Below are 22,563 nucleotides of genomic sequence, written 5' to 3' on the forward strand. Positions count from 1 at the left end.
AGAAAAAACCACACACACTGATTCTATGGGCTTTACTTCATTATTTTCTGCAACAAATTAACAACTCTTAACAGTTTCAGAAACCACAAATAAAATTAAGCATCACTACTACACAGATTTATATATCTATATATATGTGCACACATACCTCGTTTGGCTCATCATTAATTATATATTCATGGTTTCTCTGAAAATCTAAACAGAGAGAGGTAGAGAAATAATGATGATGGGTTGGTGGAATAATCATCATAAAGTTGTGACTGGTTTGATTATTATTGGTGTGGTTCTGATGATGATGGGCATGGAAGTGGAATCACAGTCACCACAGAGGATTCCAGCTTTGTTTGTGTTTGGCGATTCACTGGTGGACGTTGGAAACAATAACTTCTTAAACACTTTGGCTAAGTCCAATTACTATCCTTATGGAATTGATTTAAGAGGTGGTCCTACTGGTAGATTCTCTAATGGCTTCAATATTATTGACTTCATTGGTACGTAGAAATTATTTACTAAACTTTACGATTGTTATATATATATATATTTGCATGCATTAATAGTTGTTTTGTTTTATTTTTGGTAACTGAAATTTTTCTTCATAATTTCTAATGCTAGTCCATCTGTTTAATGTTAAGTCCATGTTAAGAAGTCATATAGTACTATGTTTTTTCTTTCTTTTTTGTCTTTTTTTTTTTTGGTTGGACATGTCTACTTTATTTTCTGAAATGTCTGTTTTTTTTTTTAATCGTGAGAGAAGAAGTGAGTTGGCATTGCCATCTTGAATTATCATAAAGAAGAGAAGTGGAGGTGAATAATTAATGAATGAAAGGAGGCTGATCTTATATAGGAATGTTGTGATGTAGAACTTATGGCCAAACCAAAATTTGCACTTTTATAAATTATTTATAAAATTGATGCATATTATGTTATATATAATAGCGCAATTTAAAAAAAGATTAAATAGGTCGAGTATGTAGGCCTATAAGCTAGGCCTTATGAAAATAAGCATATCTTGTTGCCTAAATAGGCCTGAATATGATGCTGAAATAAATAGACTAAGCTGGGCTTTATGTAGATTTAGACTATAAGCGTCCTGATAAGGATCTAGTCTACTCCCGTTCTTACTTTTAACTACTTTTTTTTTCCCCCCGTTTAAATCAGACTTATATTGTGAAGCATAGAAGTACATTATATTATTTCATTAGGCTTCCGTGGCCTTTTGTTTTGTATTTTTTACGCATTTTAACTACTCTTTTCTTTGTGTGTAATCCATTTCAACAGAGTTTAAACGTTAAGAAAATAAACACAACATCAAAAAAAACATTTTAAATTATTATCCAGTTTTGACTAAAAGTAAAAATTGGGAATATATGCTCGCAGGAAACATGCTAGGGGTTCCTCCAGCACCAGCATATGCAGATCCCACAACAAGAGGAACCAGAATCCTTAATGGAGTCAATTATGCTTCTGCTTCTTGTGGCATCCTTGACGAAACTGGCCGTCACTACGTACATTACTCTCCCTATACTCATAATATGCTTTCAACTTTCAGTAAATACTTTTTATTTTCATTTTATTATTTAGTGTATACTAAATTAAACAAATTACAACCTCTCCTCAATTTTGAGTTACACACAAATAATCGTCCCAACCTTTAAAACTTAATAATGAATTCACTTAAATTAAATGTTCAACAATGTGAAGAAACCCTAATAATCAATTATACATCCCTTTAAGTTACTAAATTCAGAAGTATCAACCCAGCCAATTAATTATAAAGTACTACCTCTGGTACTTCATATAAGAGTTTATTTAATTTTTATTTTGGTCTTAAATATAAAATCCCAATCCATTTTGTTTCTCATTTTTATCTATTGTTTTAAGATAGTCCTTGTAATAATAGTAATTCTAATCAATTCATTTGATTAGTAAGGATATTTAGAAAAAAAAAAACAATGCCTATTTATTGCAAATGACTAACTGAACTAGTTTCTTAATCTGCTCAAATTAATCAACTAACTCTTATTTTAAGAACCAAAGGTAGTACCTTTTTAAAGATCCAAAGAAACCTTATTATTTTATACTTTAAAGGTGAAATTTTACCCTGATATTAGGTGAACTTAGTATCCCAATCTTTTTAGTGATGCAATTTTACCCGTGACCTTCTGTTGTGCAATTTTACCTGTGATCTTTTTATGTTTATGCACCTGAGAAATAAGATCAATGATAGAACTATAACAACAGAAAATATTATGGGTAAAATTGCACCCAAAAAAATCATGAGTAAAATTACACCTTAAAAATACCGAGATACTAGGTTTACCTGAGAAATAAGATCAGGAATAAAATTACACATTTATCTTTTTTTTATTTTCCAATGCATTAATTAGTGTATATATTATGTGCAGGGTGAGAGGTTTAGCTTGAACCAGCAAGTGTTGAACTTTGAGAACACATTGAATCAAGTGAGAACAATGATTAATGGAACACAATTGAGCCAATACTTAGCCAAATCAATAGCAATTTTGGCGTTTGGAAGCGACGATTATATCAACAACTATCTATTGCCTACATTATACAATTCCAGTTACCTTTATAATCCCCAACAGTTTGGCAACCTTCTTCTTAATAGCTATGCTCGTCAAATTCTGGTAATATTTTTCTTAATGCCTTTTTTTTAATATATATATATATATATATTCAAGTAACATTTTGCATCTCAATATTAGATGCTTCTTGTGATTATTAATATAAGAACAAGATAACTAACTTGAAAATATTAAGAAAATTAGTTAAATTGGCTATTGATAATAAATGTGTGTTGGTTTGCCTAAACTATTCTCTTAAATTATATGCATTGGAACTACCATTTGGTAGAAACCCCTTGATACATACGACCCCTAATTTTTAATATAAAAACTCATTTAATTTTTATTTTGGTTCTAAGTATAATATTCAAATTCACTTTATCTCTCATATTTATCTATTCTTTTCATAGTTTTAATTAATTTACTTGATTAATAAAGATATTTTAGAAAAAGATCAATTATTTGTTATAAATAACTAATTTAACTAATTTTTTATTCTACTCAAATTAGTTAACTAACTCTTATATTAAAAACTAGAGGTAGTACTCCTCCGGTCCTAATTATAAGACCCAATTGACTTATTTGAGGAGATTAAGGAAGTAAGTTAAGTTAGTTATTTATAATAAATAAGTGTTGTCATTCCTAAAATATCCTTGCTAATTAAGTATATTGGCTAAAACTATCATTATTAGAAGGATTATCTTGGAAAAAAATGCATAAATATAAGAAACAAAATGGATTGGGGTCTTATAATTAGGACCAAATAAAAAGTCAAATAGGGTCTTATAATAAGGACCGGAGGAGTACAATCACTAGGGATAGTTTGAAAAACATATTATAAATTTGGGACACAAAGTGAAGTAAGGTCGTATGTTTAGAATTATATTCAACTTCTCAACTAACTCTTATATTAAATGTCTAAGGGAGTAATTATTGAATATTGGTTTAAGGTGCAAACTTGCCCTGAAAATTTTTTTTTTTTTTACTCAAGAGTATTGGGCACCCGAAAGTTTTTTCATATACAAATTTGCTTTAAAAGTTTAAAATTGTGATAATTTTACCTCTTACCATGTAAAATGTTAATAGTCAATGTCATTATTTTAATGGTCAGTATTAATTTTTTAATGGGAATGGACAAAATTATTACAATTTTAAACTTTCAAAACAAATTTGTACCTAAAGAACTTTCTATGTGCCCTGTATTTATAAATAAAAACTGTCGGGTTAAATTTGAATCTTAACTCTTTAATATTTAATACTCCAAACTAATTCAAAGTTTATTAAAGGGTTACGGTGCAAATTTATCTCATAAATTTTCATTCAAGAGCACTTGATACCCAAAAAATTTTTTGGTACAAATCTGTCTTGAAAATTTAAAATTGTAGAATATTTGTCCATAGCTTTAAACTGTTAAAATTTTAACAGTGAGGAGCGAAAATTACTATAATTTTAAACTTTTAAAATAAATTTGTACCTTAACCTTTCATTAAACCCCGAAATGAAGAATAATTGCACTGTTAGCATGGTTTTATCATGTTTCAGTTGAGGAACTTGATATCAAATACAATTGAAAAAACGCCTAAATTATTGAGCGATCACAAGGGAGTTTGGACTTCATCTACTCATTTTCAGAATAAATACGAAAGATACAGTTAAATTAATACAATCCATGATCTGGCCTTCCACTCAAAACTAGATCTAAACTCGAGTGATCACACAGATGCTACGCGGCAATTTATAGACACACACAGACACACACGCACCTCAACAATTGATTCTGTGCAGAGATATTTATAGAAATAGAGTAAAATAAGGATTTATGGGGAGCAATATGATTTGAAGTGCTGGGATTTGCAGGCACTATACAGTTTAGGGCTAAGGAAGTTCTTCATAGCAGGGGTAAAGCCGCTGGGATGCATCCCCAACCAGAGAGCAAGGGCCCTACCTGGAAGGTGTGCAGATGAGGTGAACCAGATGCTTGGGACCTTCAATGAAGGCCTCAGAGCCATGGTTGAGCAGTTCAATAAGAACCACCCTGATGCCATGTTTGCTTACGGCAATACTTACGCTGTATTTGGTGATATCCTCAATAACCCTGCTGCCTACTGTAAGCTTTCTAGTCCCAACTTAAGCAACTTGTTTCTATATTCATTTAGATCCTCTTACATCTAACATATATGAACTCTCTCTCTCTCTCTCTCACACACACACACAGTTTGGTCAAGGCTCACTGCGTCATAGTGTTTCATTTGGTTTCCTTTCTATTCTTTTTCTCAATCTTGTATATCTATGTGCGTGTGCGCATATAATCCCTTAAACAAACTGTCTGTGTATTAATCTTGATTTTCTGAAGTATGAACTCTGTGAAGAGCCTATGAAAGAGACACACAGTAAGTGAAATTTAAAACCCACTCCTTTTCTCTCTACTGCTCCTTCATTTTAGATGCACACCACATGCTTCATATTGTATATGTCCTCCCCGGTGTGTATATAATCCTTTTTTAAACAATTTGTGTGTTTAGATCTTAAGTGTGAAATCTCTCATGTCTCTAAGAGAGTGATAAAATATGTGGGAATATCCGAGACTCGCTTAATTTTACAAAACCACCCCCCCCCCAAAAAAAAAAAAAAAAACCTCGCTACACCCCGCAAACTCCAAGATTCAGGATCCAGAATTGTATGTGCGCACTTAAATTTTCACCCTCTCTCTCAGACGAACACCCACACACACTCTTAGGAGACACTGCAAAATTCAAGCTTCAGGACTCCTCTTCTCACATAAAAGGATGTGATAAACTAACTTGACCGAAATGGTACTATGGCGATGTTGTGCAGCATTCAGTGTGATTGATAGAGGCTGCTGTGGAATTGGAAGGAACCAGGGGCAGATAACATGTCTTCCACTTCAAGTTCCATGCCTGAACAGGGGCCAATATGTGTTTTGGGATGCTTTCCATCCAACACAATCTGCAGCATATGTCCTCTCTTGGAGAGCTGTTAATGGCCCCCCTTCTGATTCTTATCCCATTAATATTCAGCAGATGGCTCTTCTTTAGCTATCTCCTAACTCAGCATAATCTAGCCATAATGTACCAAACTATCTGTACTAGCCGGCTCTATTTCCCTGGCTGAATAAAGCAGTGATATATAATTTACTTCTCTATCACTCATTTCAGTCCCCCCCCCCCCCCCACACACACACAATCATCTCAATAAGAAAGCTAGTTTTTTGGGAATCTGCATGTGATATGCGCGTTGGACAGAATGCAAGACTCTACAATCATTTCACAAAATATCAGTAGCATCTTTATTTTCACGGCCACCATATCTAGATAAACTAGTTACGCTCTGATATGTTTCTTACGAAACGATAAAACTTCAACCCGATAGACTTGTCTGAAAATTAACTAGACTATTAGCCGAGTGCTTTATACAGAATCTGAGATAAATCACATTATTCACATTATTCATAGTTAATGAATAATGCGAGTTCCTATGCACTTGATTATGTATATTAATATTCTACATTACCCAAACACATCAGCAAGAATCAAATACAAAAGATGCTGATTGTGGGAGTATTCTTAATTTAAATAAAAATGCAGCAACCGAGAGGATAAATATGGATTTCTCTTTCAAAGAAAAAAATACTAACAGTAGTTAATGTACTAAAACAGAAATAAATGATGATTTTAGTAATATACCTTCATTAACGAGGAACAACAATACAATTTCCCTCAATCTGCAAGTAAGCAAGGCAGATTAATGGAAAGAGTCCAAAAGATATATGACCTGGAAAATCTTACACGCTAGAGTGCTACAACAGAAGCCTGTGGAGGCCCAGTGAAATTTGAAAGTGACAATAAACAAAATGGCTTCCTATTGGTATTATCCCTATGTATATGATCTTCCTATTAATAGACCAGCTCTGCAAACAAAAGAAGAAACAATGGCAGTCACAAGCCATTTGAACTTGAATAGCAGAACCAATCGTCTATGATGCATCTTCATGATAAAGGTAAAGCCCTAGCCCAAAGCGTGCGCAAGCTCGACGAAAAGCCATGGCTTCTGCTTTCTGTACAGGATCTCCAAAGTTTGTGTCATCTATAGCAGCAGTGCCAGTTGACTCTCTATAAATCTACAGGAAAAGGTGGCATGACAGATGACAAAACAATATCGTAAAGAAGACTAAATAAGACTAAACTCTGCATACTCTGGCCAAAATGTACCAAAACTTGAACTAGCAAACTATATTTCCCTGGCTAAATAAAGTATTGATATATAATGCACTTCTGTGTCACTCATTCCAGTTTCTATAATATGATCACCTTAACAGGTTAGAATTTTAAACTCTCCACTCGTTATGTGTGCATTGGACTGGATAGAAGAGTCTACAGCCATTTCACTGAATAACCACTAGCATCTTTATTTTGACTATCACCAAATCTTGATAAATTAGTTAGGGTCTAACGTGTTTAGTCTTATTTTTACTATTATCTTGCTTTCAATGCTTAATTATGTAGCCTTGTTCCTCTATAAATGGAGCATATCATATCTTCAGTGAGTAAACAAAAAGAGTAAATAAGACCAAAGAGTGAGTTTTAAATAAGGATATTAAAATACATGAAGTTCAAGAGCAAAGATGCAAAAAATAATGCGTACTCGACTCAGGGTTTTGATGTTTACCCATACAAAGTATAAACAACGAATCATGCTGTCCTTGCTTGACATTGGCTAAGTGTTTAAGCAGGACAACTAAGTCAATATGTTTACAAATACCTAGCTCAGTATGTGCATAGTACTCAAGTTTAGCCAACGTTGCAGGCATAGGATCTCATATACTACTTTTTCATAAAATTTTCAGTGTAGAAAGTTGTTATTATGCACGCATTAATGGAACATTTAATAAATGTAAAAATTATTTGATACGCTGAACTAGCCTATCAAGGAATTAGATCCGGCTCATTTTAGCTCAAAATACAAGAATATTGAGTACTTCATGTCCAGGTTCAGTAAACTTCCATCAATTAATATGCTAAATATATCAGAGAATAGATGTAACTATTTCACAGTTCCACTAGTCTTAGTGTAGTGATTTATTCCTTTAAAACCTAAAATTTCATGGCCACCTACATTCTTGCCATCATGAAGAGTTCTTTCTAATCTTCCTCAAGCATTAAAAACAAAACAGGATATCTCGTTGCGTAATTTCATAAGGAAAAAAAAAATTGATACCTCAGCATCAGTCCCATAGAGAGTCACGCGATAAACAACAGAGACAGTCTTGCCATCAGCACTGTAGCTGATGTTTCGAACCTCACCAGACCACTCTATCAGCAATCACAATATTGAAACAGACATCAGGTCGATAGACATTTTAACAAATCAGCTATCCAAAAGAATATCATCACTAAAAGTACAATAAGACTAACTGCTCACCAGTAGCATGTAAGTTCATAATACGGTTCACCACATGCCTGAACAAGAAATTATACAGCAATAGGAAAATAAGTTATTATCAGCATTGAAAACAAACGACGGCGGGGTTTGATTTACTAAAGAAAAACCCAACAGGCCAACATCTCAACACCATTAATAGAGCTGAAAACAAAGGTCATGAACAACAATACCCACATACCAAAGCACAGAATACTAAAATTTAAACCAATATATTTTTCTATTAGTTTCTCGGGAACCAAACAAGGACAGTAAGTAGAGTCGAAAAACAATGGGAATACCAGGGGATGTATTTAACAGGGAACCCATCTTTCTCAACGCGAGTTTTGATTAATGAATCAGGGACTTTCTTGTTTAGCTCCTTAAGTATTTCAGAGAGGGCCCTACTGATTCCAGAAGTAGGAACCACGTCGGCGACGTCGTCGTCACTATTTGCTGCAGCAGCAGAAGTAAAAGAAGATTTGGCATAGGATCGCCAAAAGTCTTGCGGAAGGACCGATTTCGACTTGGAAAACGAAGCAGAAGAAGCAGAGGTTGATGATGAGACCGCACGAGCAAGAGATTTCAGTTTCAGAGAAGAAATCGCCATTTTCGGGTTCACAGTGAAAATTGGTCAAGATGCACATTCCTAGGGGTTTATTAGTCTTACTCTCTGGGGAATTTTAAATTCCCCTTCAGTCCTTTTGCCCTCCCGCCATTTTCATCATGAATGATTGAATGGAATTAAACTTTGGGAGAACTACAGTAAACCCTACTAGACAATTAATATCAACTAACTTATAAAACATTCTTGAAATTTCACTGCATCTAAGGACCAAAGTTTATGGGTGAAATGATAAAATACCCTTATTGTATTTTGAGGTTGTAAATTTCATTATATTTCTTGCAAATTACTCAATTTGAGTTGTAAAATATCAAATTTCGGTTGTGAATCGTTGAATTTGAGCTGTTTATTCACAACAAAACAATTGTATTTGAGAGTTGTGAATTTTCTTATATTTCCTGTAAATTGCTGAATCTGGTTGCAAATTGAGGAATTTTGATTATGAAATGTTGAATTTATAAGTTGTTCATTCATACCAAATCAATTTCATTTGGGAGGCTATAAATTCTCTTATATTTCTTGTAAATCACTAAATTTAGATTGTGAATTTTCAATTTTGGGTTGTTAAGTATTGGATTTGAATTTTTCATTTATCCGTAAAATTTACAAGGGCTAACAACTTGATATTAGGTTTGGTATCGATCAACTAGAAACAAGAAGAGAGCCAAACAGATAATTGACGCAGGACATTAAGAAAAGTTGTCTTTTACAACCGTAACCATAAAGATGCAAGTTTAATCAATCCCTCGATACTATTGAGTATTCTCATGAGAATACAATGATACAAGAAAAGCTCATAGCCTCATACAAGAGACATTAACTCAATTTTTATTCATCTAAATCTAAAATTCAAGTATAAAAAAACGTAGCCTATACATAAGCAACCATAAGACACTAGAATCAGAATTCTAAGATATAAATGCTAGAGATGGTGCCTATTAATGATTATTTGACTATACGAGACACTATTTATTGCATAAAGTAAAAAAGAAAATAACTTAAATTTCATGAACAAGTATGATACCCAAAATAGGAAACTAAATCAGAACATTATCTTCTATTTATTCAAAGCAAATGAAAAGGAAAACTTCCTTAAAGCAAAATTAAATCATAATCAATGAGTAAGGAACCCTTCTTGATGCTTTTGGAAGATTCTTGGACATCAATATGATCCTCCTCCAATGCACATGCACTTCGAAAAAAAAGGCGATTTACCAGTTGTACATTTCTAGCAGTTAAATAAAATCGCTACAAATTCAGAAATTTCTAGCAGTTTTCACACAAATCGTAAGAAATCCGTAGCACTTTAACCAAAAAGCGAGTGGGCCCCACACATTTCTAGCGGTTAAGAGTCAACTGCTAGAAGGTGACCGCCACAACTATTCGCGCATTTTGGCACAAAATTGGCGCCATATTTCCAACATTTCATTTCTAGCGGTTTTGCTACTGGAACTACTAGAGAACACAAATTGTCGTTGCATTTTCTAGCGGTTCTAATGCAACTAACTTTCTAGCGGTTTATGTTGAAACCACTAGAAATTATTTTATTTTTTCCGAGGAGTTGTGACACATGGCTGAATGAAGGTGGTGGTAGAGGGTAACTACTATAAAATTCTAGCGGTTTTATTTAAACTGCTAGAGGTTTCTAGCGATTTTCATGGAGCCCCTAGAAAATCGCAGCCTACATATACCCCCCATCGCGTCATTTTCACTATTTTGGCAAATTTTGAAGCGAAGCTCTGCCAAACTCTCTCCACGAAGTATATCTAGATCCAGATCCAGATCCATATTTTCATGTAAGAATAGAAGTTTATTTATAAATATTTTTGTTTTTATTTTTTATTTTATTTATTTTATTATATTTTTTATATTGAGTTTGATAGACTAGCTTAATTTAGTTAGAGTTAATCAAAAATTTTTTTATAGTGGACTAGTTTTTATAGAGTTAATAGAAATAGTTATTTTTTTAATGAGATAACGGCAAACTTAAATATAGGAATATCTGTTTTTTAATTAATATTATTTGATATTATTATTTAGAGTTAACAGAAATAATTATTATTTGATATAATTGTTTATTTTTAATAATTGTTAGTTGTAAATATATTTTTCATTACAATTGCTATTTGCTATTATTAAGATGAGTCATCGACCAGGGAAGGAGCCGGTTGATCCTGAGAGAGGAGGACCCAACGAGGATCGTAGTGGTGGGGGTCATGATGCTGGTAAGCCATTCCCGAGTATTCATGACTACGATCTGAACGATGAGGATATCCTAAGCTTCATGGAGCATGATGATATCTAGCAGACTAAGGAGCCTCATTTCTCAATGGATGAACAACCCTATGGTGATGCTAGTGAGGAGGAGGAGGAGGAGGAGGAGCAGGTTCAAGGGAATGAGAATCCCATAATGAGCAGCATCCTACTCCTAGACGCCACACCGGTTTGGAAGTAGAATTTGAAGGTAAATATTTATTTAATATTTTTAAATTTGACAACTATTTAATTTATATAGAAATTGTTTTAATTAATTAATATATAATTAATTTCTTAATTAAATTTTGTAGACTCTAAAGGGAACAGGTCCTATAAGAGGCTGACAGCTAGAGAGCTGTCCATGACGACGAGCGGATGGGTGGTTGTGCCGTTGAATGAATTGGGCCCACCGACCAAGAAAGGTGGCCAGCTGTATAATAAATATGTGCGCCTTCTTGGTCAATAGTGGACCATGTTCCCCATTTATATGAAGGATTGGAAAAAAATCACTCTGGAGAAGAAGCAACAAAGTTAGGAAATGATGAAAGTAATATAAAATTATTATTTATAATTTTTTAATTTAAGTAAATGAATATATATTTTGTTTTAAAATTATTTAATTGTTTGATCGTAATTTTTCATTTATTTAATTAATTTGTTATTTATAATATTTTTAAATTAGTTAAATGAATATATATTTTTTATTTAAATTACTTAATTGTTTGAATATAATTTATTATTGATGTAATTTATTTTTATTTATAATATTTTGAAATTATTTAAATGAATATATATTTTTTATTTAAAGTACTTAATTGTTTGATTATAAATTTTTATTTATTTATTTAATTTATTACTTATAATATTTTTAAATTAGTTGAATGAATATATATTTTTATTTAAATTACTTAATTGTTTGATTAGAATTTGTTATTTAATTCATTAATTTATTACTTATAATATTTTTAAATTAGTTGAATGAAAATATATTGGGAAAATGACACTAAAATACCACTTGAATTTCAAAAAGACAAATAAGGCACCTGAATAAGCAAAATGACAAAGAGGGCACTGGATACCAATCTGGAATTCATATTTTCGACCAAAAGACCGAAATACCCTTAAGATGTTTGAAACTTGAGGAGATGGAGAAAAGGCGGAAACCGACTCCTCGGCGAAAACAACACCCCAGTCGATGAAAGAGGAACTGCTTCCACTCAGCGAAAGCAACCCCCCTCCCCCACACTCGGCGAAAGCAACCCCCCACTAAGTGAAACAAGAACTGGAACTACCTCCCCCAGTCGGCGAAAGTAACCCGCCAACCCGACGAGAGCAACCCGCCGAAACAGAAAGTGCCCCCATTCGATGAAACCCAATCGAAGGTCCCCTAGTAACCAAAAAGCGGTCGCCGAAATCACATTGCCACCATCGCTTTCGAATCTAAACAGGTAGGGAACTTGAATATTGTTGTTCATAAAGCATTTTCGATGGGTCCCTGAAGCTTAAAATGTAATTATGCAGTGATGCTCTTTGTGGTTCCGTCTCTGTTGTTCCCATAGAAGTTGCTGTAGGACGAAAAAAGTTGTTTCCATGTTATTGCTAATGTGTTTGGTTGTGTACATATTTGGAAATGATTGTGATTGATAATGTTTAATCCATTTTGGGTGGCCTTTAATTGGAACAGAGGATTGCTTTTGTTGTGGGGATTGGTTTATTTTGATTTGAAGGAAAAGAACAAAATGGAAAGGATAGTTTTGTCGGTGTTATTTGACTTTTCTGAAAAGAGTATAGCTTTCTATGTGGAGAGGGTGGGATTTTAAGGAAGTAGAATTCCACTAATTTGGTCTGCATGCGCAGCAGTGATAAAGTTGCTTTCATTTTCATTGAATAGTTTAGGGTGAAAAGTTTGTCCTTGCGTGGGTAAAATTTGTAAAGGTTATCCTGTTGTAGTAATTTAGCAAGCAGTAATTCTATTAGCCGAGTAGTAAATTTGATGAGGTAAGTAGTAAATAGTACTAGCGGGTTTGGTATTGAAATAACAACTATTGGTCTGAGAAGAACTAAATTTGTGTTGGCAACGATTACATTTGCTAACTTATATGTTAATGAAATTTACAACATTAATTAGAGTAATTGACTACATTCAACAATGGAAAATAATAGATTTGGTATGGGAATGACAACATGTTGTGATGCAAATTCAATTGAATAGACAATGATATTGAGGTGATATAATATTGAAATTTACTACATTAGTCAATGAAAGTAACCAGATTTGTTACGGGAATAACAACATTGGCGTGATGCGAATTTATTTGACTGTGCAATGGTTTTGTAGGTGATGTTAATGAGATTTACTACATTTATTAGTGGAATTTACTACATTAGTCAATGAAAGTGACCAGATTTGTTATGGGAATAACAACATCGCCGTGATGCGAATTCATTTGACTGTGCAATGGTTTTGTAGGTGATGTTAATGAGATTTACTACATTTATTAGTGGAATTTACTACATTATTCAATGAAAGTGACCAGATTTGTTATGGGAATAACAACATTGCCGTGATGCGAATTCATTTGACTGTGCAATGGTTTTGTAGGTGATGTTAATGAGATTTACTACATTATTAGTGGAATTTACTACATTAGTCAATGAAAGTGACCAGATTTGTTACGGGAATAACAACATCGTCGTGATGCAAATTGATTTGACTGTGCAATGGTTTTGTAGGTGATATGTTAATGAAATTTACTACATTTGTTAGTGGACTTGACTACACTTGTTAATTGAGTGGACAATTGTATTTCGATGATATGTTAATAAAATTTACTATATTTGTTAGTGTAATTGACCATATTTGTTGATGGAATTGACGACATTGTTGTGAAAGAAATATATTACTATAAATGACTAACAAGTGGTGTCATTGCAGCAGGGAAAATGGAATTACAAGTACAAGTAGAAGGAGAAGGAGAGGGAAGTGGGCAAGTGAAGAATGGGTACATGCTGTTTCTGCATGAATTTAAGGTTGGCAAAGAGTTTAGGAATAGGAGAGAAGAAGTTAGGGAGGGAGCAAAGGCATGGAGGGAGCTGCCACTGGAGGAGAGGAAGAAGTATAATGCTAAAGTGAACAGACCAAAGAAGCAAGGGACGAAGAAGAAGCGAATGGAAAAAATTTGCTTTTAGCACCCGTTGCTCAGTCCGGCAATACAAGTCATTGGTGGAATTTATAAATAGTAATGACAGATTGAAAGCCAAGGTACAAAGTTTGGGATTTGCAAGTTTGCTTGACATGGGATGTGAGAGACTCCCTCGTGACCTCATAGTATGCATTCTTCGAGCATATGATCCGCCTACTCATCAATTTACAATAAGGGGGAAGATTAAGGAAATTGATGCACAAGATGTTGCGGAGTTGTTGGAGGTACCCCACACAGGGGAAAAGGTAAGAACGGATGTGGATGATGATGATGAAACATATAAGAGGTTGAAGAATGAATATGGTAAAGTCTCTTTTACCAAGATACTCAAAGACATTAAATCTGGGGAGAATAAAGAGAATTTCAAGTTCTTGTTCATGTTGTACACACTTGGGAGTTTTCTAGCTCCTACCTCACAAACAACAGTGAGTGACAAGCTAGTAAGGGTGATGTGTTGTACTATGAATGAATTTCACTGATTTGATTGGGCCACATACATTGTGAACAACTTGTGGAAAGAGATGGAAGATTATGTTGAAGTGTATAGAAACATAGGGGAAGACAATGATGAAGGGAGTTGCAACGTCGGAGGATGCATCTACCTCTTATTGGTATGTATTTATTACCATTGTTTTTTTGTTCTATGTTTGAATGGAGTGATGATAAAGTTAATAATTTGATGTTGCAGTTATATCTTGCTGAGCGTTTCCCATTGTCTAAATCTGTTAGAGATGGGTCAATAAGTGCTATTCAATTCTGGACTGATGAGAGGATAAAGGAGATGACAAAGAAGGAAAGGCAGAGCAACAGAGGCCTATTATATAAGGAGAAGGGCTCGAAAGTTAGGGTTGGAGATGAGGAGAGAAGAAGGAGAAGTGTTGCTGACTTACACCCGGTGTGTGCTTTGCTTGGTAATCTCAATGTGCATTAACAAGATAAAGTGTTTGACCTTTTTTAATAATGTGATGCAGGAGTTGCAGAGCTTACATCAAAAGTTGATGGCTGTAATTGATTTAAGCTACAAGAGACTTGTTAGTGCAGTAGAGGATGAGCTACATAAGGTGCACATAACGATGGAGGAAAATCGTACTGTGGGAGATGAGAGCCCTAGTGAAGTTGGAGCTGAATATAAGGGAGAAGATGAAGCTGATGATGGTGATGATGAAAACGAGGGAGATGATGATGATAGACAGGACTCAGGACACGTACCTCATCATGGAGATGACTCGAACGAGGCTGACATGGTTGATGTTGAGGAAGAAGGAATACAAGTAGGAAATATGGATTCCCCTGATGTTTCCCCCATGGACAAGAATACACAGCCCAGGAGATCACAGAGGGAGGTGAAGTCGGCCATAAATTCTCCATGGATTTTGACGATGCCTGTTAAGAGGAAGAAGAGGAATATGGAGGAAAAGGACAAGTTTTTTAACATGATATCCCGCATGTGTTCAAGGCAGGAGGGTGACGTGTAAGTTACTATTCTCATGACTGTGAATGATAGTACTCATCGGTTGTTTACTGATTAACTACACACATAATGATACTGGGAACACATTTTTAGGCCTTTAGTTAAAATATCTGATGAGGATATCACTCGAGATCAGCTGAGGACACTTGGAGGAATTGAGAGAATAGGTAACCGGGTAAGTTAGTATTGTGATCTTGGGCTGAGTACTATAAATTTATATTTGATGCTCATGTATACCTGTGCGAAAAACTAAAATTTACTTGCAAACAGCTTATGTCAGTTGTGTGCAAGACTTTACTGGCTGATATAAAGAGCGAAGGAGAAGTCAAGCGACACATATTTGATGCTGACTTTATGGTAAGGTTACTAAGATGAATACAAAATAATTACTGCTATATGACTAATCATTCGATGCTACAGGCAATACTAGCTGCGAACCCATCTCGGTGGGATGCTAGAAAACGAGAAAAGCAGTTGCTGCCTGAATATGTCGGTTACAACATAGGAGACTGTGACTTGATATTTGGACCTACACTTGTTGGTGCCCACTGGTTTTGTCTTGTGCTTGAGCCTAAGATAATGAATTTCTATGTGCTGGACTCAATGAAGCCAAGTTTTCCTGCTAAGAAGAGTAAGAAGAAAGGTGTAGCTGATGATGATATCATGATTGTGGTGACCGGATGTGTAAGAATATTGTTACTTTTCTTGTGTAACATGCTCTTTATTTACCAAATTATTTACAAATGCAAGTATGTGTTGTGCAAAGGGATCGATTTTATGACATGATTGAGATTGTAAAGCCCAATACCATTAGGAAGAAGCAGATGAGTGACATTATTTGGGCCCCTGTTCCTCAACAGAACAATCTGTGAGTGGTATTAGTTGTTGATGTAATAATGTATGAATGCTAGTTCGTGTTTCACTCATGGACATTGTTTCCATGTGTAGGCGAGACTGTGGCGTTCATGTTTTAATTTGGTTGAGCAAATAGGAGCCCGATGTGACGCTTGAGTACAGTGAAGAACATGTTGCTGATTTCGACGAAACCTAATGGTGGCTTGTTAATCATGAGCTCAATTCAAGACGTGAAGAAGCATTGAACTTGCTGTCATCCGCAGAACCCACACCGAGGAAAAAGCAGCGCGCATCACGGCACTAAATTACGTTGTCTAAGTTTAATGATGTGTTAGTTAAAGTTATGTATGGAAGAGAATTTGCAAAATATTTTCAGGGATTGTAAAGGTGCCTCATTTTCAAGTAATGTTAAACCATTTTCCTAAATTGTTACAACAAATGTGACGAGATTTACAACTGTAGAAGTGAATTTTACCACTTCTTCAAGGGGTTTGACAACTGTTTTGAGAAGCAGGGCAACTTTCCTCAACAAAAACACAAATACCACACTGAGTTTGACAAAACGCATAGTGGAAATAACAACTTTTACAGTGAGTGTTACTACTTGTTTAGTGGCTTTTCTAACCGTTATCCTGATTGGGCTGTGCTACTTCGTCCTAGAACGGTAAAACTCGACAGTGAATTTTGCAAAACACATGGAGGGATTTACAATTTTCACAGTGATTTTTACAACTTGTGTAATGGGTATTGCAACCTTCTGTTTTTCTCTAGGCAACCTTCCTTTCAGAAACCATACAATTCCACGCTGAGTTTGACTAAACACATAGTGGGATTTACAACTCTCACAGTGAGATTTACTACTTTTACAGTGGGTTTTGCATCCCTGCGTTTATTGGGCTGCGCAACTTTGGGTTGAAAACTATACAATTCCACGCCGAGTTTGACTAAACACATAGTGGGATTTACAATTCTCACAGTTAGATTTACTACTTGTACAGTGGGTTTTGCATCCCTGCGTTTATTGGGCTGCGCAACTTTGGTTTCAAAACCATACAACTCGGATGTGAATTTTGCAAAACACATGGAGGGATTTACAACTCTCACAGTGACATTTACTACTTGTACAGTGGGTTTTGCATCCCTGCGTTTATTGGGCTGCGCAACTTTGGGTTCAAAACCATACAATTCCACGCTAAGTTTGATTAAACACATAGTGGGATTTACAACTTTCACAGTGAGATTTACTACTTGTACAGTGGGTTTTGCATCCCTGCGTTTATTAGGCTGTGCAACTTTGGGTTGAAAACCATACAATTCCACGCCGAGTTTGACTAAACACATAGTGGGATTTACAACTCTCACAGTGAGATTTACCACTTGTACAGTGGGTTTTGCATTCCTGCGTTTATTGGGCTGCGCAACTTTGGTTTCAAAACCATACAACTCGGATGTGAATTTTACAAAACACATGGACAGATTTACAACTCTCACAGTGACATTTACTACTTGTACAGTGGGTTTTGCATCCCTGCGTTTATTGGGCTGCGCAACTTTGGGTTCAAAACCATACAATTCCACGCCGAGTTTGACTAAACATATAGTGGGATTTACAACTCTCACAGTGGGATTTACTACTTGTACAGTGGGTTTTGCATCCCTGCGTTTATGGGCTGGCCAACTTTAGGTTCAAAACCATACAACTCGGGGGTGAATTTTGCAAAACACATGGAGGGATTTACAACTCTCACAGTGACATTTACTATTTCTACAGTGGGTTTTGCATCCCTGTGTTTATTGGGCTGGCCAACTTTGTTTTCAAAACCATACAACTCGGCGGTGAATTTTGCAAAACACAGGGTGGGATTTACAACTTTGTCAGTGGTATTTACTACGTTTATACTGGGTTTTGCACCCTCTTGCCAGGCTGGGTAGATTTTCTGCCATGAACAATACAATTTGATGCAGCAATATGACAGCAGATACATTGCATATATTCAAATGACTGCACCTCAAGTACATCACGGTAAACATGAACCGTTAACTTTCATACTAACTACACGTGCAATGGGATTTACCATTCATGCAACAGTATTTACCAAAAACCAGCAGTAATATGACAGCATATGCATTACATATATTCAAATGACTGCACCTCAAGTACAGCACGGTAAACATTAAACCATAACTTTCATACTAACTACACTACACGTGCAATGGAATTTACCATTCACGCAACACTATTTACACCAAAAAATCACCATATCTATTGACATCTAACTTCAACTTGGGTTTGGATTCTTGCATGTTCTTCTTATGTGCCCAACTTGTTGGCATGTGCTATAATGGTAGATCTTCCTATTCTGGAACTGTGACTCTCATCTTTTTATTTTAGGCCTTCCTGGCAGTCGATTAGTCAAAGGCGGTGCCAAGAACACTTGACTTCCTATATTTTCCACCCAATAATTGTTAGGATTTGGCATGTCTACTGTCGCCACTGGAATCATAGTCCTGCCATAAATCTTTTGCTGTGATGTAATCTTGTAGCATTCATCAACAAAATCATACACATTGCAATTCATAGCCTTAATAGCTACACAGGCATGGGGACATGGAATGCCTGACATTTGCCAAGCTGCACAGGTGCATTCGCCTACACCAAGATCAACATGTACAGCTCCTTTTGCTGTATGGACACACACCCTACCTCCTCCATAAGGTACACTCAACATGCATGCTGATCTAGCAATATTGTCCACCAATTTTGCATCTATGTTTGGGCCTACACCATTTTTCCAATTACTCATTGCTATGCTTGCTGCATGCCACTTTCTCACGATGCTCATGTATAAGTTGGGCAACATTATATCGTCTCTCTTTCAACATCCAAGCATTGAATGACTCAGCAAGGTTTGTTGTGATGTTATCCCACCGTTTAAATGGGAATTTACTTAAAGCCCACCTTTCAACATCACCATGATTAAGAAGCCACTCAAATAATTGTGGATTGAACTTTCTCATGTTATCCATTGCACCATCAAACTCGGTGTCAAGCCTTGCATATGCAATGGCATCCAGGTATTGCAGTCTCTCCTCCCTTGCTTTCCCACTTGTCTTCCTCTTTCCTCTATTTAATTTAATCATTTGTGCACTGAAGTTTTCCTTAACATGTCTGTAACAGTATGCATGCCTCTCACCACCAAATATTGCTTGCACGACACCTATTATTGCATTGTGTCGATCTGACACAATTGTCAATTCCATTGAGCCAACTATCTCCTTAATCATATATGAGAACCATGTCCAATCCTCAAGTGTCTCTCCCTTTACAATAGCAATCGCAAAAGGTAACAATTCATTGTCAGCATCATAAGCAGACGCCAACAGTAACGTCTCCTTATACGGTCCACTTAAATGACATCCATCAATGTACAGTACATGTCTAGCACCAGCTATAAAGCCTTCTATACAACACCCATATGCTATGAATGCACGCTCAAATGTGTTATTAGTATTACCTACCCATTTGGCCACGGTTTTGTTATCTGTTTCCTTCAACCGTTCACATATCCACGGAATAAGCATATAAGACTGGTCAGGCCTGCCATGTATGTCCTCTAAAGCTTTTTGCTTCGCCCTGTATGCTTGTTTATATGTCAACTTCACACCATAATCTCTTTCCAAAGTCTTCCTTATATCATTTGGACGCCTGTCTATGTGATCATTTACCTCATCTATGATGATTGATGCTATCAAGCTAGCTGAACTACAATGTTCCACACGAAGATTGTCTTGTGCATTATGAACATGCTCATTTATGAATGTTGCCACACGTAAAAAGGGAGTACTCTTTCTACCCACTCTTGCACTTATCCTCCACAGACAACCTTTAACACTACATTTCACATACATTTTTTCCCTACAATTTTTCACATACTTGTACTCAAACTTGTTTGCAATACTGAACTTATGTAGTTTCTTCTTGAAATCTTCTGCATTTGTAAAAGTCTAGTTCTGTCCTAACAACAATTCCTTCCATTTCAAAGAATTCACCTCTGGCAAAGGTGTAGGTGCACTCACTACTCCGTATGGTAGGCTTACATTAGGTCTTTCACTGCCTCCAGAACTTGTACTTTCCAAAGCATTTCCCTCCAACGTAGGCTCATCACTCTGTTCTGACAGTCCTACCATTCTTGAGATCCTGCATTTATAATTACCACTGTTATTAAGAGATTTACTACAATATTACAACAATTATCAACTTTCATAACCACCAAAAAAAAATTTCTCACTTACGTTTCTGGATAACCCATTCCTTCCTCCACATTGTCATTACCTTTATGTGCTATATAAATATGTGCATTACGGTCATTATATTCAAATAGATTATCAACTTCACCATCATCTATAAGATCTACCAATACCCTCTCATCAAAACTCAAAGCGTATTTAATGTCACAGCCATGACAATCCATGCTGAACCATTCTCCTATCATTGCCCTCAAATCTTCAAGTTTTGTACCCTCCTTTATTACTCTTACTCTAACAGTCCCACCACAGTATTTAACTTCGCCATCGTCATTTTCCACAAACTTCCCATCTACGTGAAAATAACAAGCAAGTCTTTTTGAAGATGTTGATACAATGTTACAAGACATCACCACTTGCTAACCTGCAGCAAACAACATTAAATAAAAAAAATTAACTTCTCCGCCAATTAGTTTCCATCAACGTACATGACACCCAAAACACACACAAAGAGAGAAACTTTTCTTCTATTCGCAACTTTATTATAGGGTTTCACAACTCCATTATTGATTTTAACAACGTTCACTACTTGAACGCAAACTTCACGCCTACGTAATTGCTTGCCACCTTTTTTGATTTCCGCTACGTCATTCGAAATAGTCAATATAAAGTATAAAACCTCATCTCCAGCACACCCGTCCCCACCATCGCGCCATAAAGTAGACACAAAAAGAAACTACCCAAACCCCACCATCACTTAATGCGACATGTTCACTCTCTCTCTTGCTACAAACCCTCTTGCCCACAACCAAAATCTATTAAATCAGCAATCCCAACAAAATGATGATGCGGAGGAGTAAGATTATACCATTTCCAAAGACTACCGACTTAAACTTACCTCTTTTCAGCTCTAATGTGTTCCTCCAGCGTTCCTCTTTCCTTCTTCATGTGCTCAACTGGTGCTCCATCTTTATTTTCATTTCAGTTTCACTTCATTTTACCTCACTGATAAGGGCATTTCGGTCTTTTGGCCGAAAATATGAATTCCAAATTGGTACCCAGTAACCTATTTGTCATTTTACTTATTCAGGTACCTTATTTGTCTTTTTAAAATTCAAGTGGTATTTTAATGTCATTTTCCCAAAATATATTTGTATTTAAATTACTTAATTGTGTGATTATGATTTGTTATTGATGTAATTTATTTTTTATTTGTAATATTTTTAAATTAGTTAAATAAATATATATTTTTGTTTGAATTGCTTAATTGTTTGATTATAATTTTTTATTTATTTAATTTATTTTTTATTTATATTAGCGAAGTGAATATAATTCTTTATTTTTTTTAATTACAGAGTAAATTTATACTGGGAGAGGAGTTGAGGGCGGATATGATCAAGAGACTTGGGGTGGCATAGAAGAGTTGGAGGGCTGACTTGTGGCGGGAGAAGAAAAGTGACAGGACGAGGTCCTTGTAGAAGATACTGGCAGATATACCTGGTGAAGCCTTGGAGCAAGACTGGTCGAGTTATGTTTATTTTAGGATATCGACTGACCAGATGGTATGATATTATTGCATTAATTATTATTATTTTTATTTTTTTTTCCAATTTGACCAATTAAATTCTTTTACATTTTGTTTTAAGCTCTTTCCCAAAGAAATAATGGGAGCGTCAGGTGGCAAACAATACGTCATAGGGCTAGATCCAAGAGTTTTGCTATCACCTATGAAGAGATTGTAAGTACTTGAAAAGAATTTGTTAAATGTGTATATGTATTTAATTTGTAATCAATAATTTCTTCCATTTCATTTACAAAGGGAAAAGACGCGGCAGGAGCGGGGATACACACCCACCTATGGCGAGATGTGGCTGACTCTGTACAAGC

At 35.3% G+C, this 22,563-nt stretch overlaps 4 protein-coding genes across 4 annotated transcripts; 1 reads left to right on the forward strand and 3 right to left on the reverse strand.

The window, feature by feature from the left end:
* The first annotated feature begins 226 nt into the window (after nt 1-226).
* On the forward strand, nt 227-5,641 carry LOC114752265 (GDSL esterase/lipase At1g71250-like). Its single transcript, XM_028940990.1, has 5 exons — nt 227-491; nt 1,378-1,505; nt 2,406-2,648; nt 4,443-4,692; nt 5,421-5,641. The coding sequence occupies exons 1-5, from the start codon at nt 227-229 to the stop codon at nt 5,639-5,641; spliced, it is 1,107 nt and encodes a 368-aa protein (XP_028796823.1).
* Nucleotides 5,642-6,251: 610 nt separating this feature from the next.
* On the reverse strand, nt 6,252-8,631 carry LOC114752266 (DNA repair RAD52-like protein 1, mitochondrial). The gene is made up of 4 exons (XM_028940992.1): nt 8,324-8,631; nt 8,025-8,062; nt 7,821-7,915; nt 6,252-6,723 (listed from the first exon to the last, which is right to left on the reverse strand). The coding sequence occupies exons 1-4, from the start codon at nt 8,629-8,631 to the stop codon at nt 6,580-6,582; spliced, it is 585 nt and encodes a 194-aa protein (XP_028796825.1). The 3' UTR covers nt 6,252-6,579.
* A 10,596-nt stretch (nt 8,632-19,227) lies between these two features.
* On the reverse strand, nt 19,228-20,340 carry LOC114752267 (uncharacterized). The gene has a single exon (XM_028940993.1). The coding sequence runs from the start codon at nt 20,338-20,340 to the stop codon at nt 19,228-19,230; it is 1,113 nt and encodes a 370-aa protein (XP_028796826.1).
* Nucleotides 20,341-20,436: 96 nt separating this feature from the next.
* LOC114752268 (uncharacterized) lies at nt 20,437-21,631 on the reverse strand. The gene is made up of 3 exons (XM_028940994.1): nt 21,575-21,631; nt 20,725-21,100; nt 20,437-20,629 (listed from the first exon to the last, which is right to left on the reverse strand). The coding sequence occupies exons 2-3, from the start codon at nt 21,084-21,086 to the stop codon at nt 20,437-20,439; spliced, it is 555 nt and encodes a 184-aa protein (XP_028796827.1). The 5' UTR covers nt 21,087-21,100; nt 21,575-21,631.
* Between the last annotated feature and the right edge of the window lie 932 nt (nt 21,632-22,563).

Source organism: Neltuma alba, unplaced genomic scaffold, assembly GCF_004799145.2.
Source record: "Neltuma alba isolate B1F8T4 unplaced genomic scaffold, ASM479914v2 tig00007303_pilon, whole genome shotgun sequence".
Taxonomy (NCBI): domain Eukaryota; kingdom Viridiplantae; phylum Streptophyta; class Magnoliopsida; order Fabales; family Fabaceae; genus Neltuma; species Neltuma alba.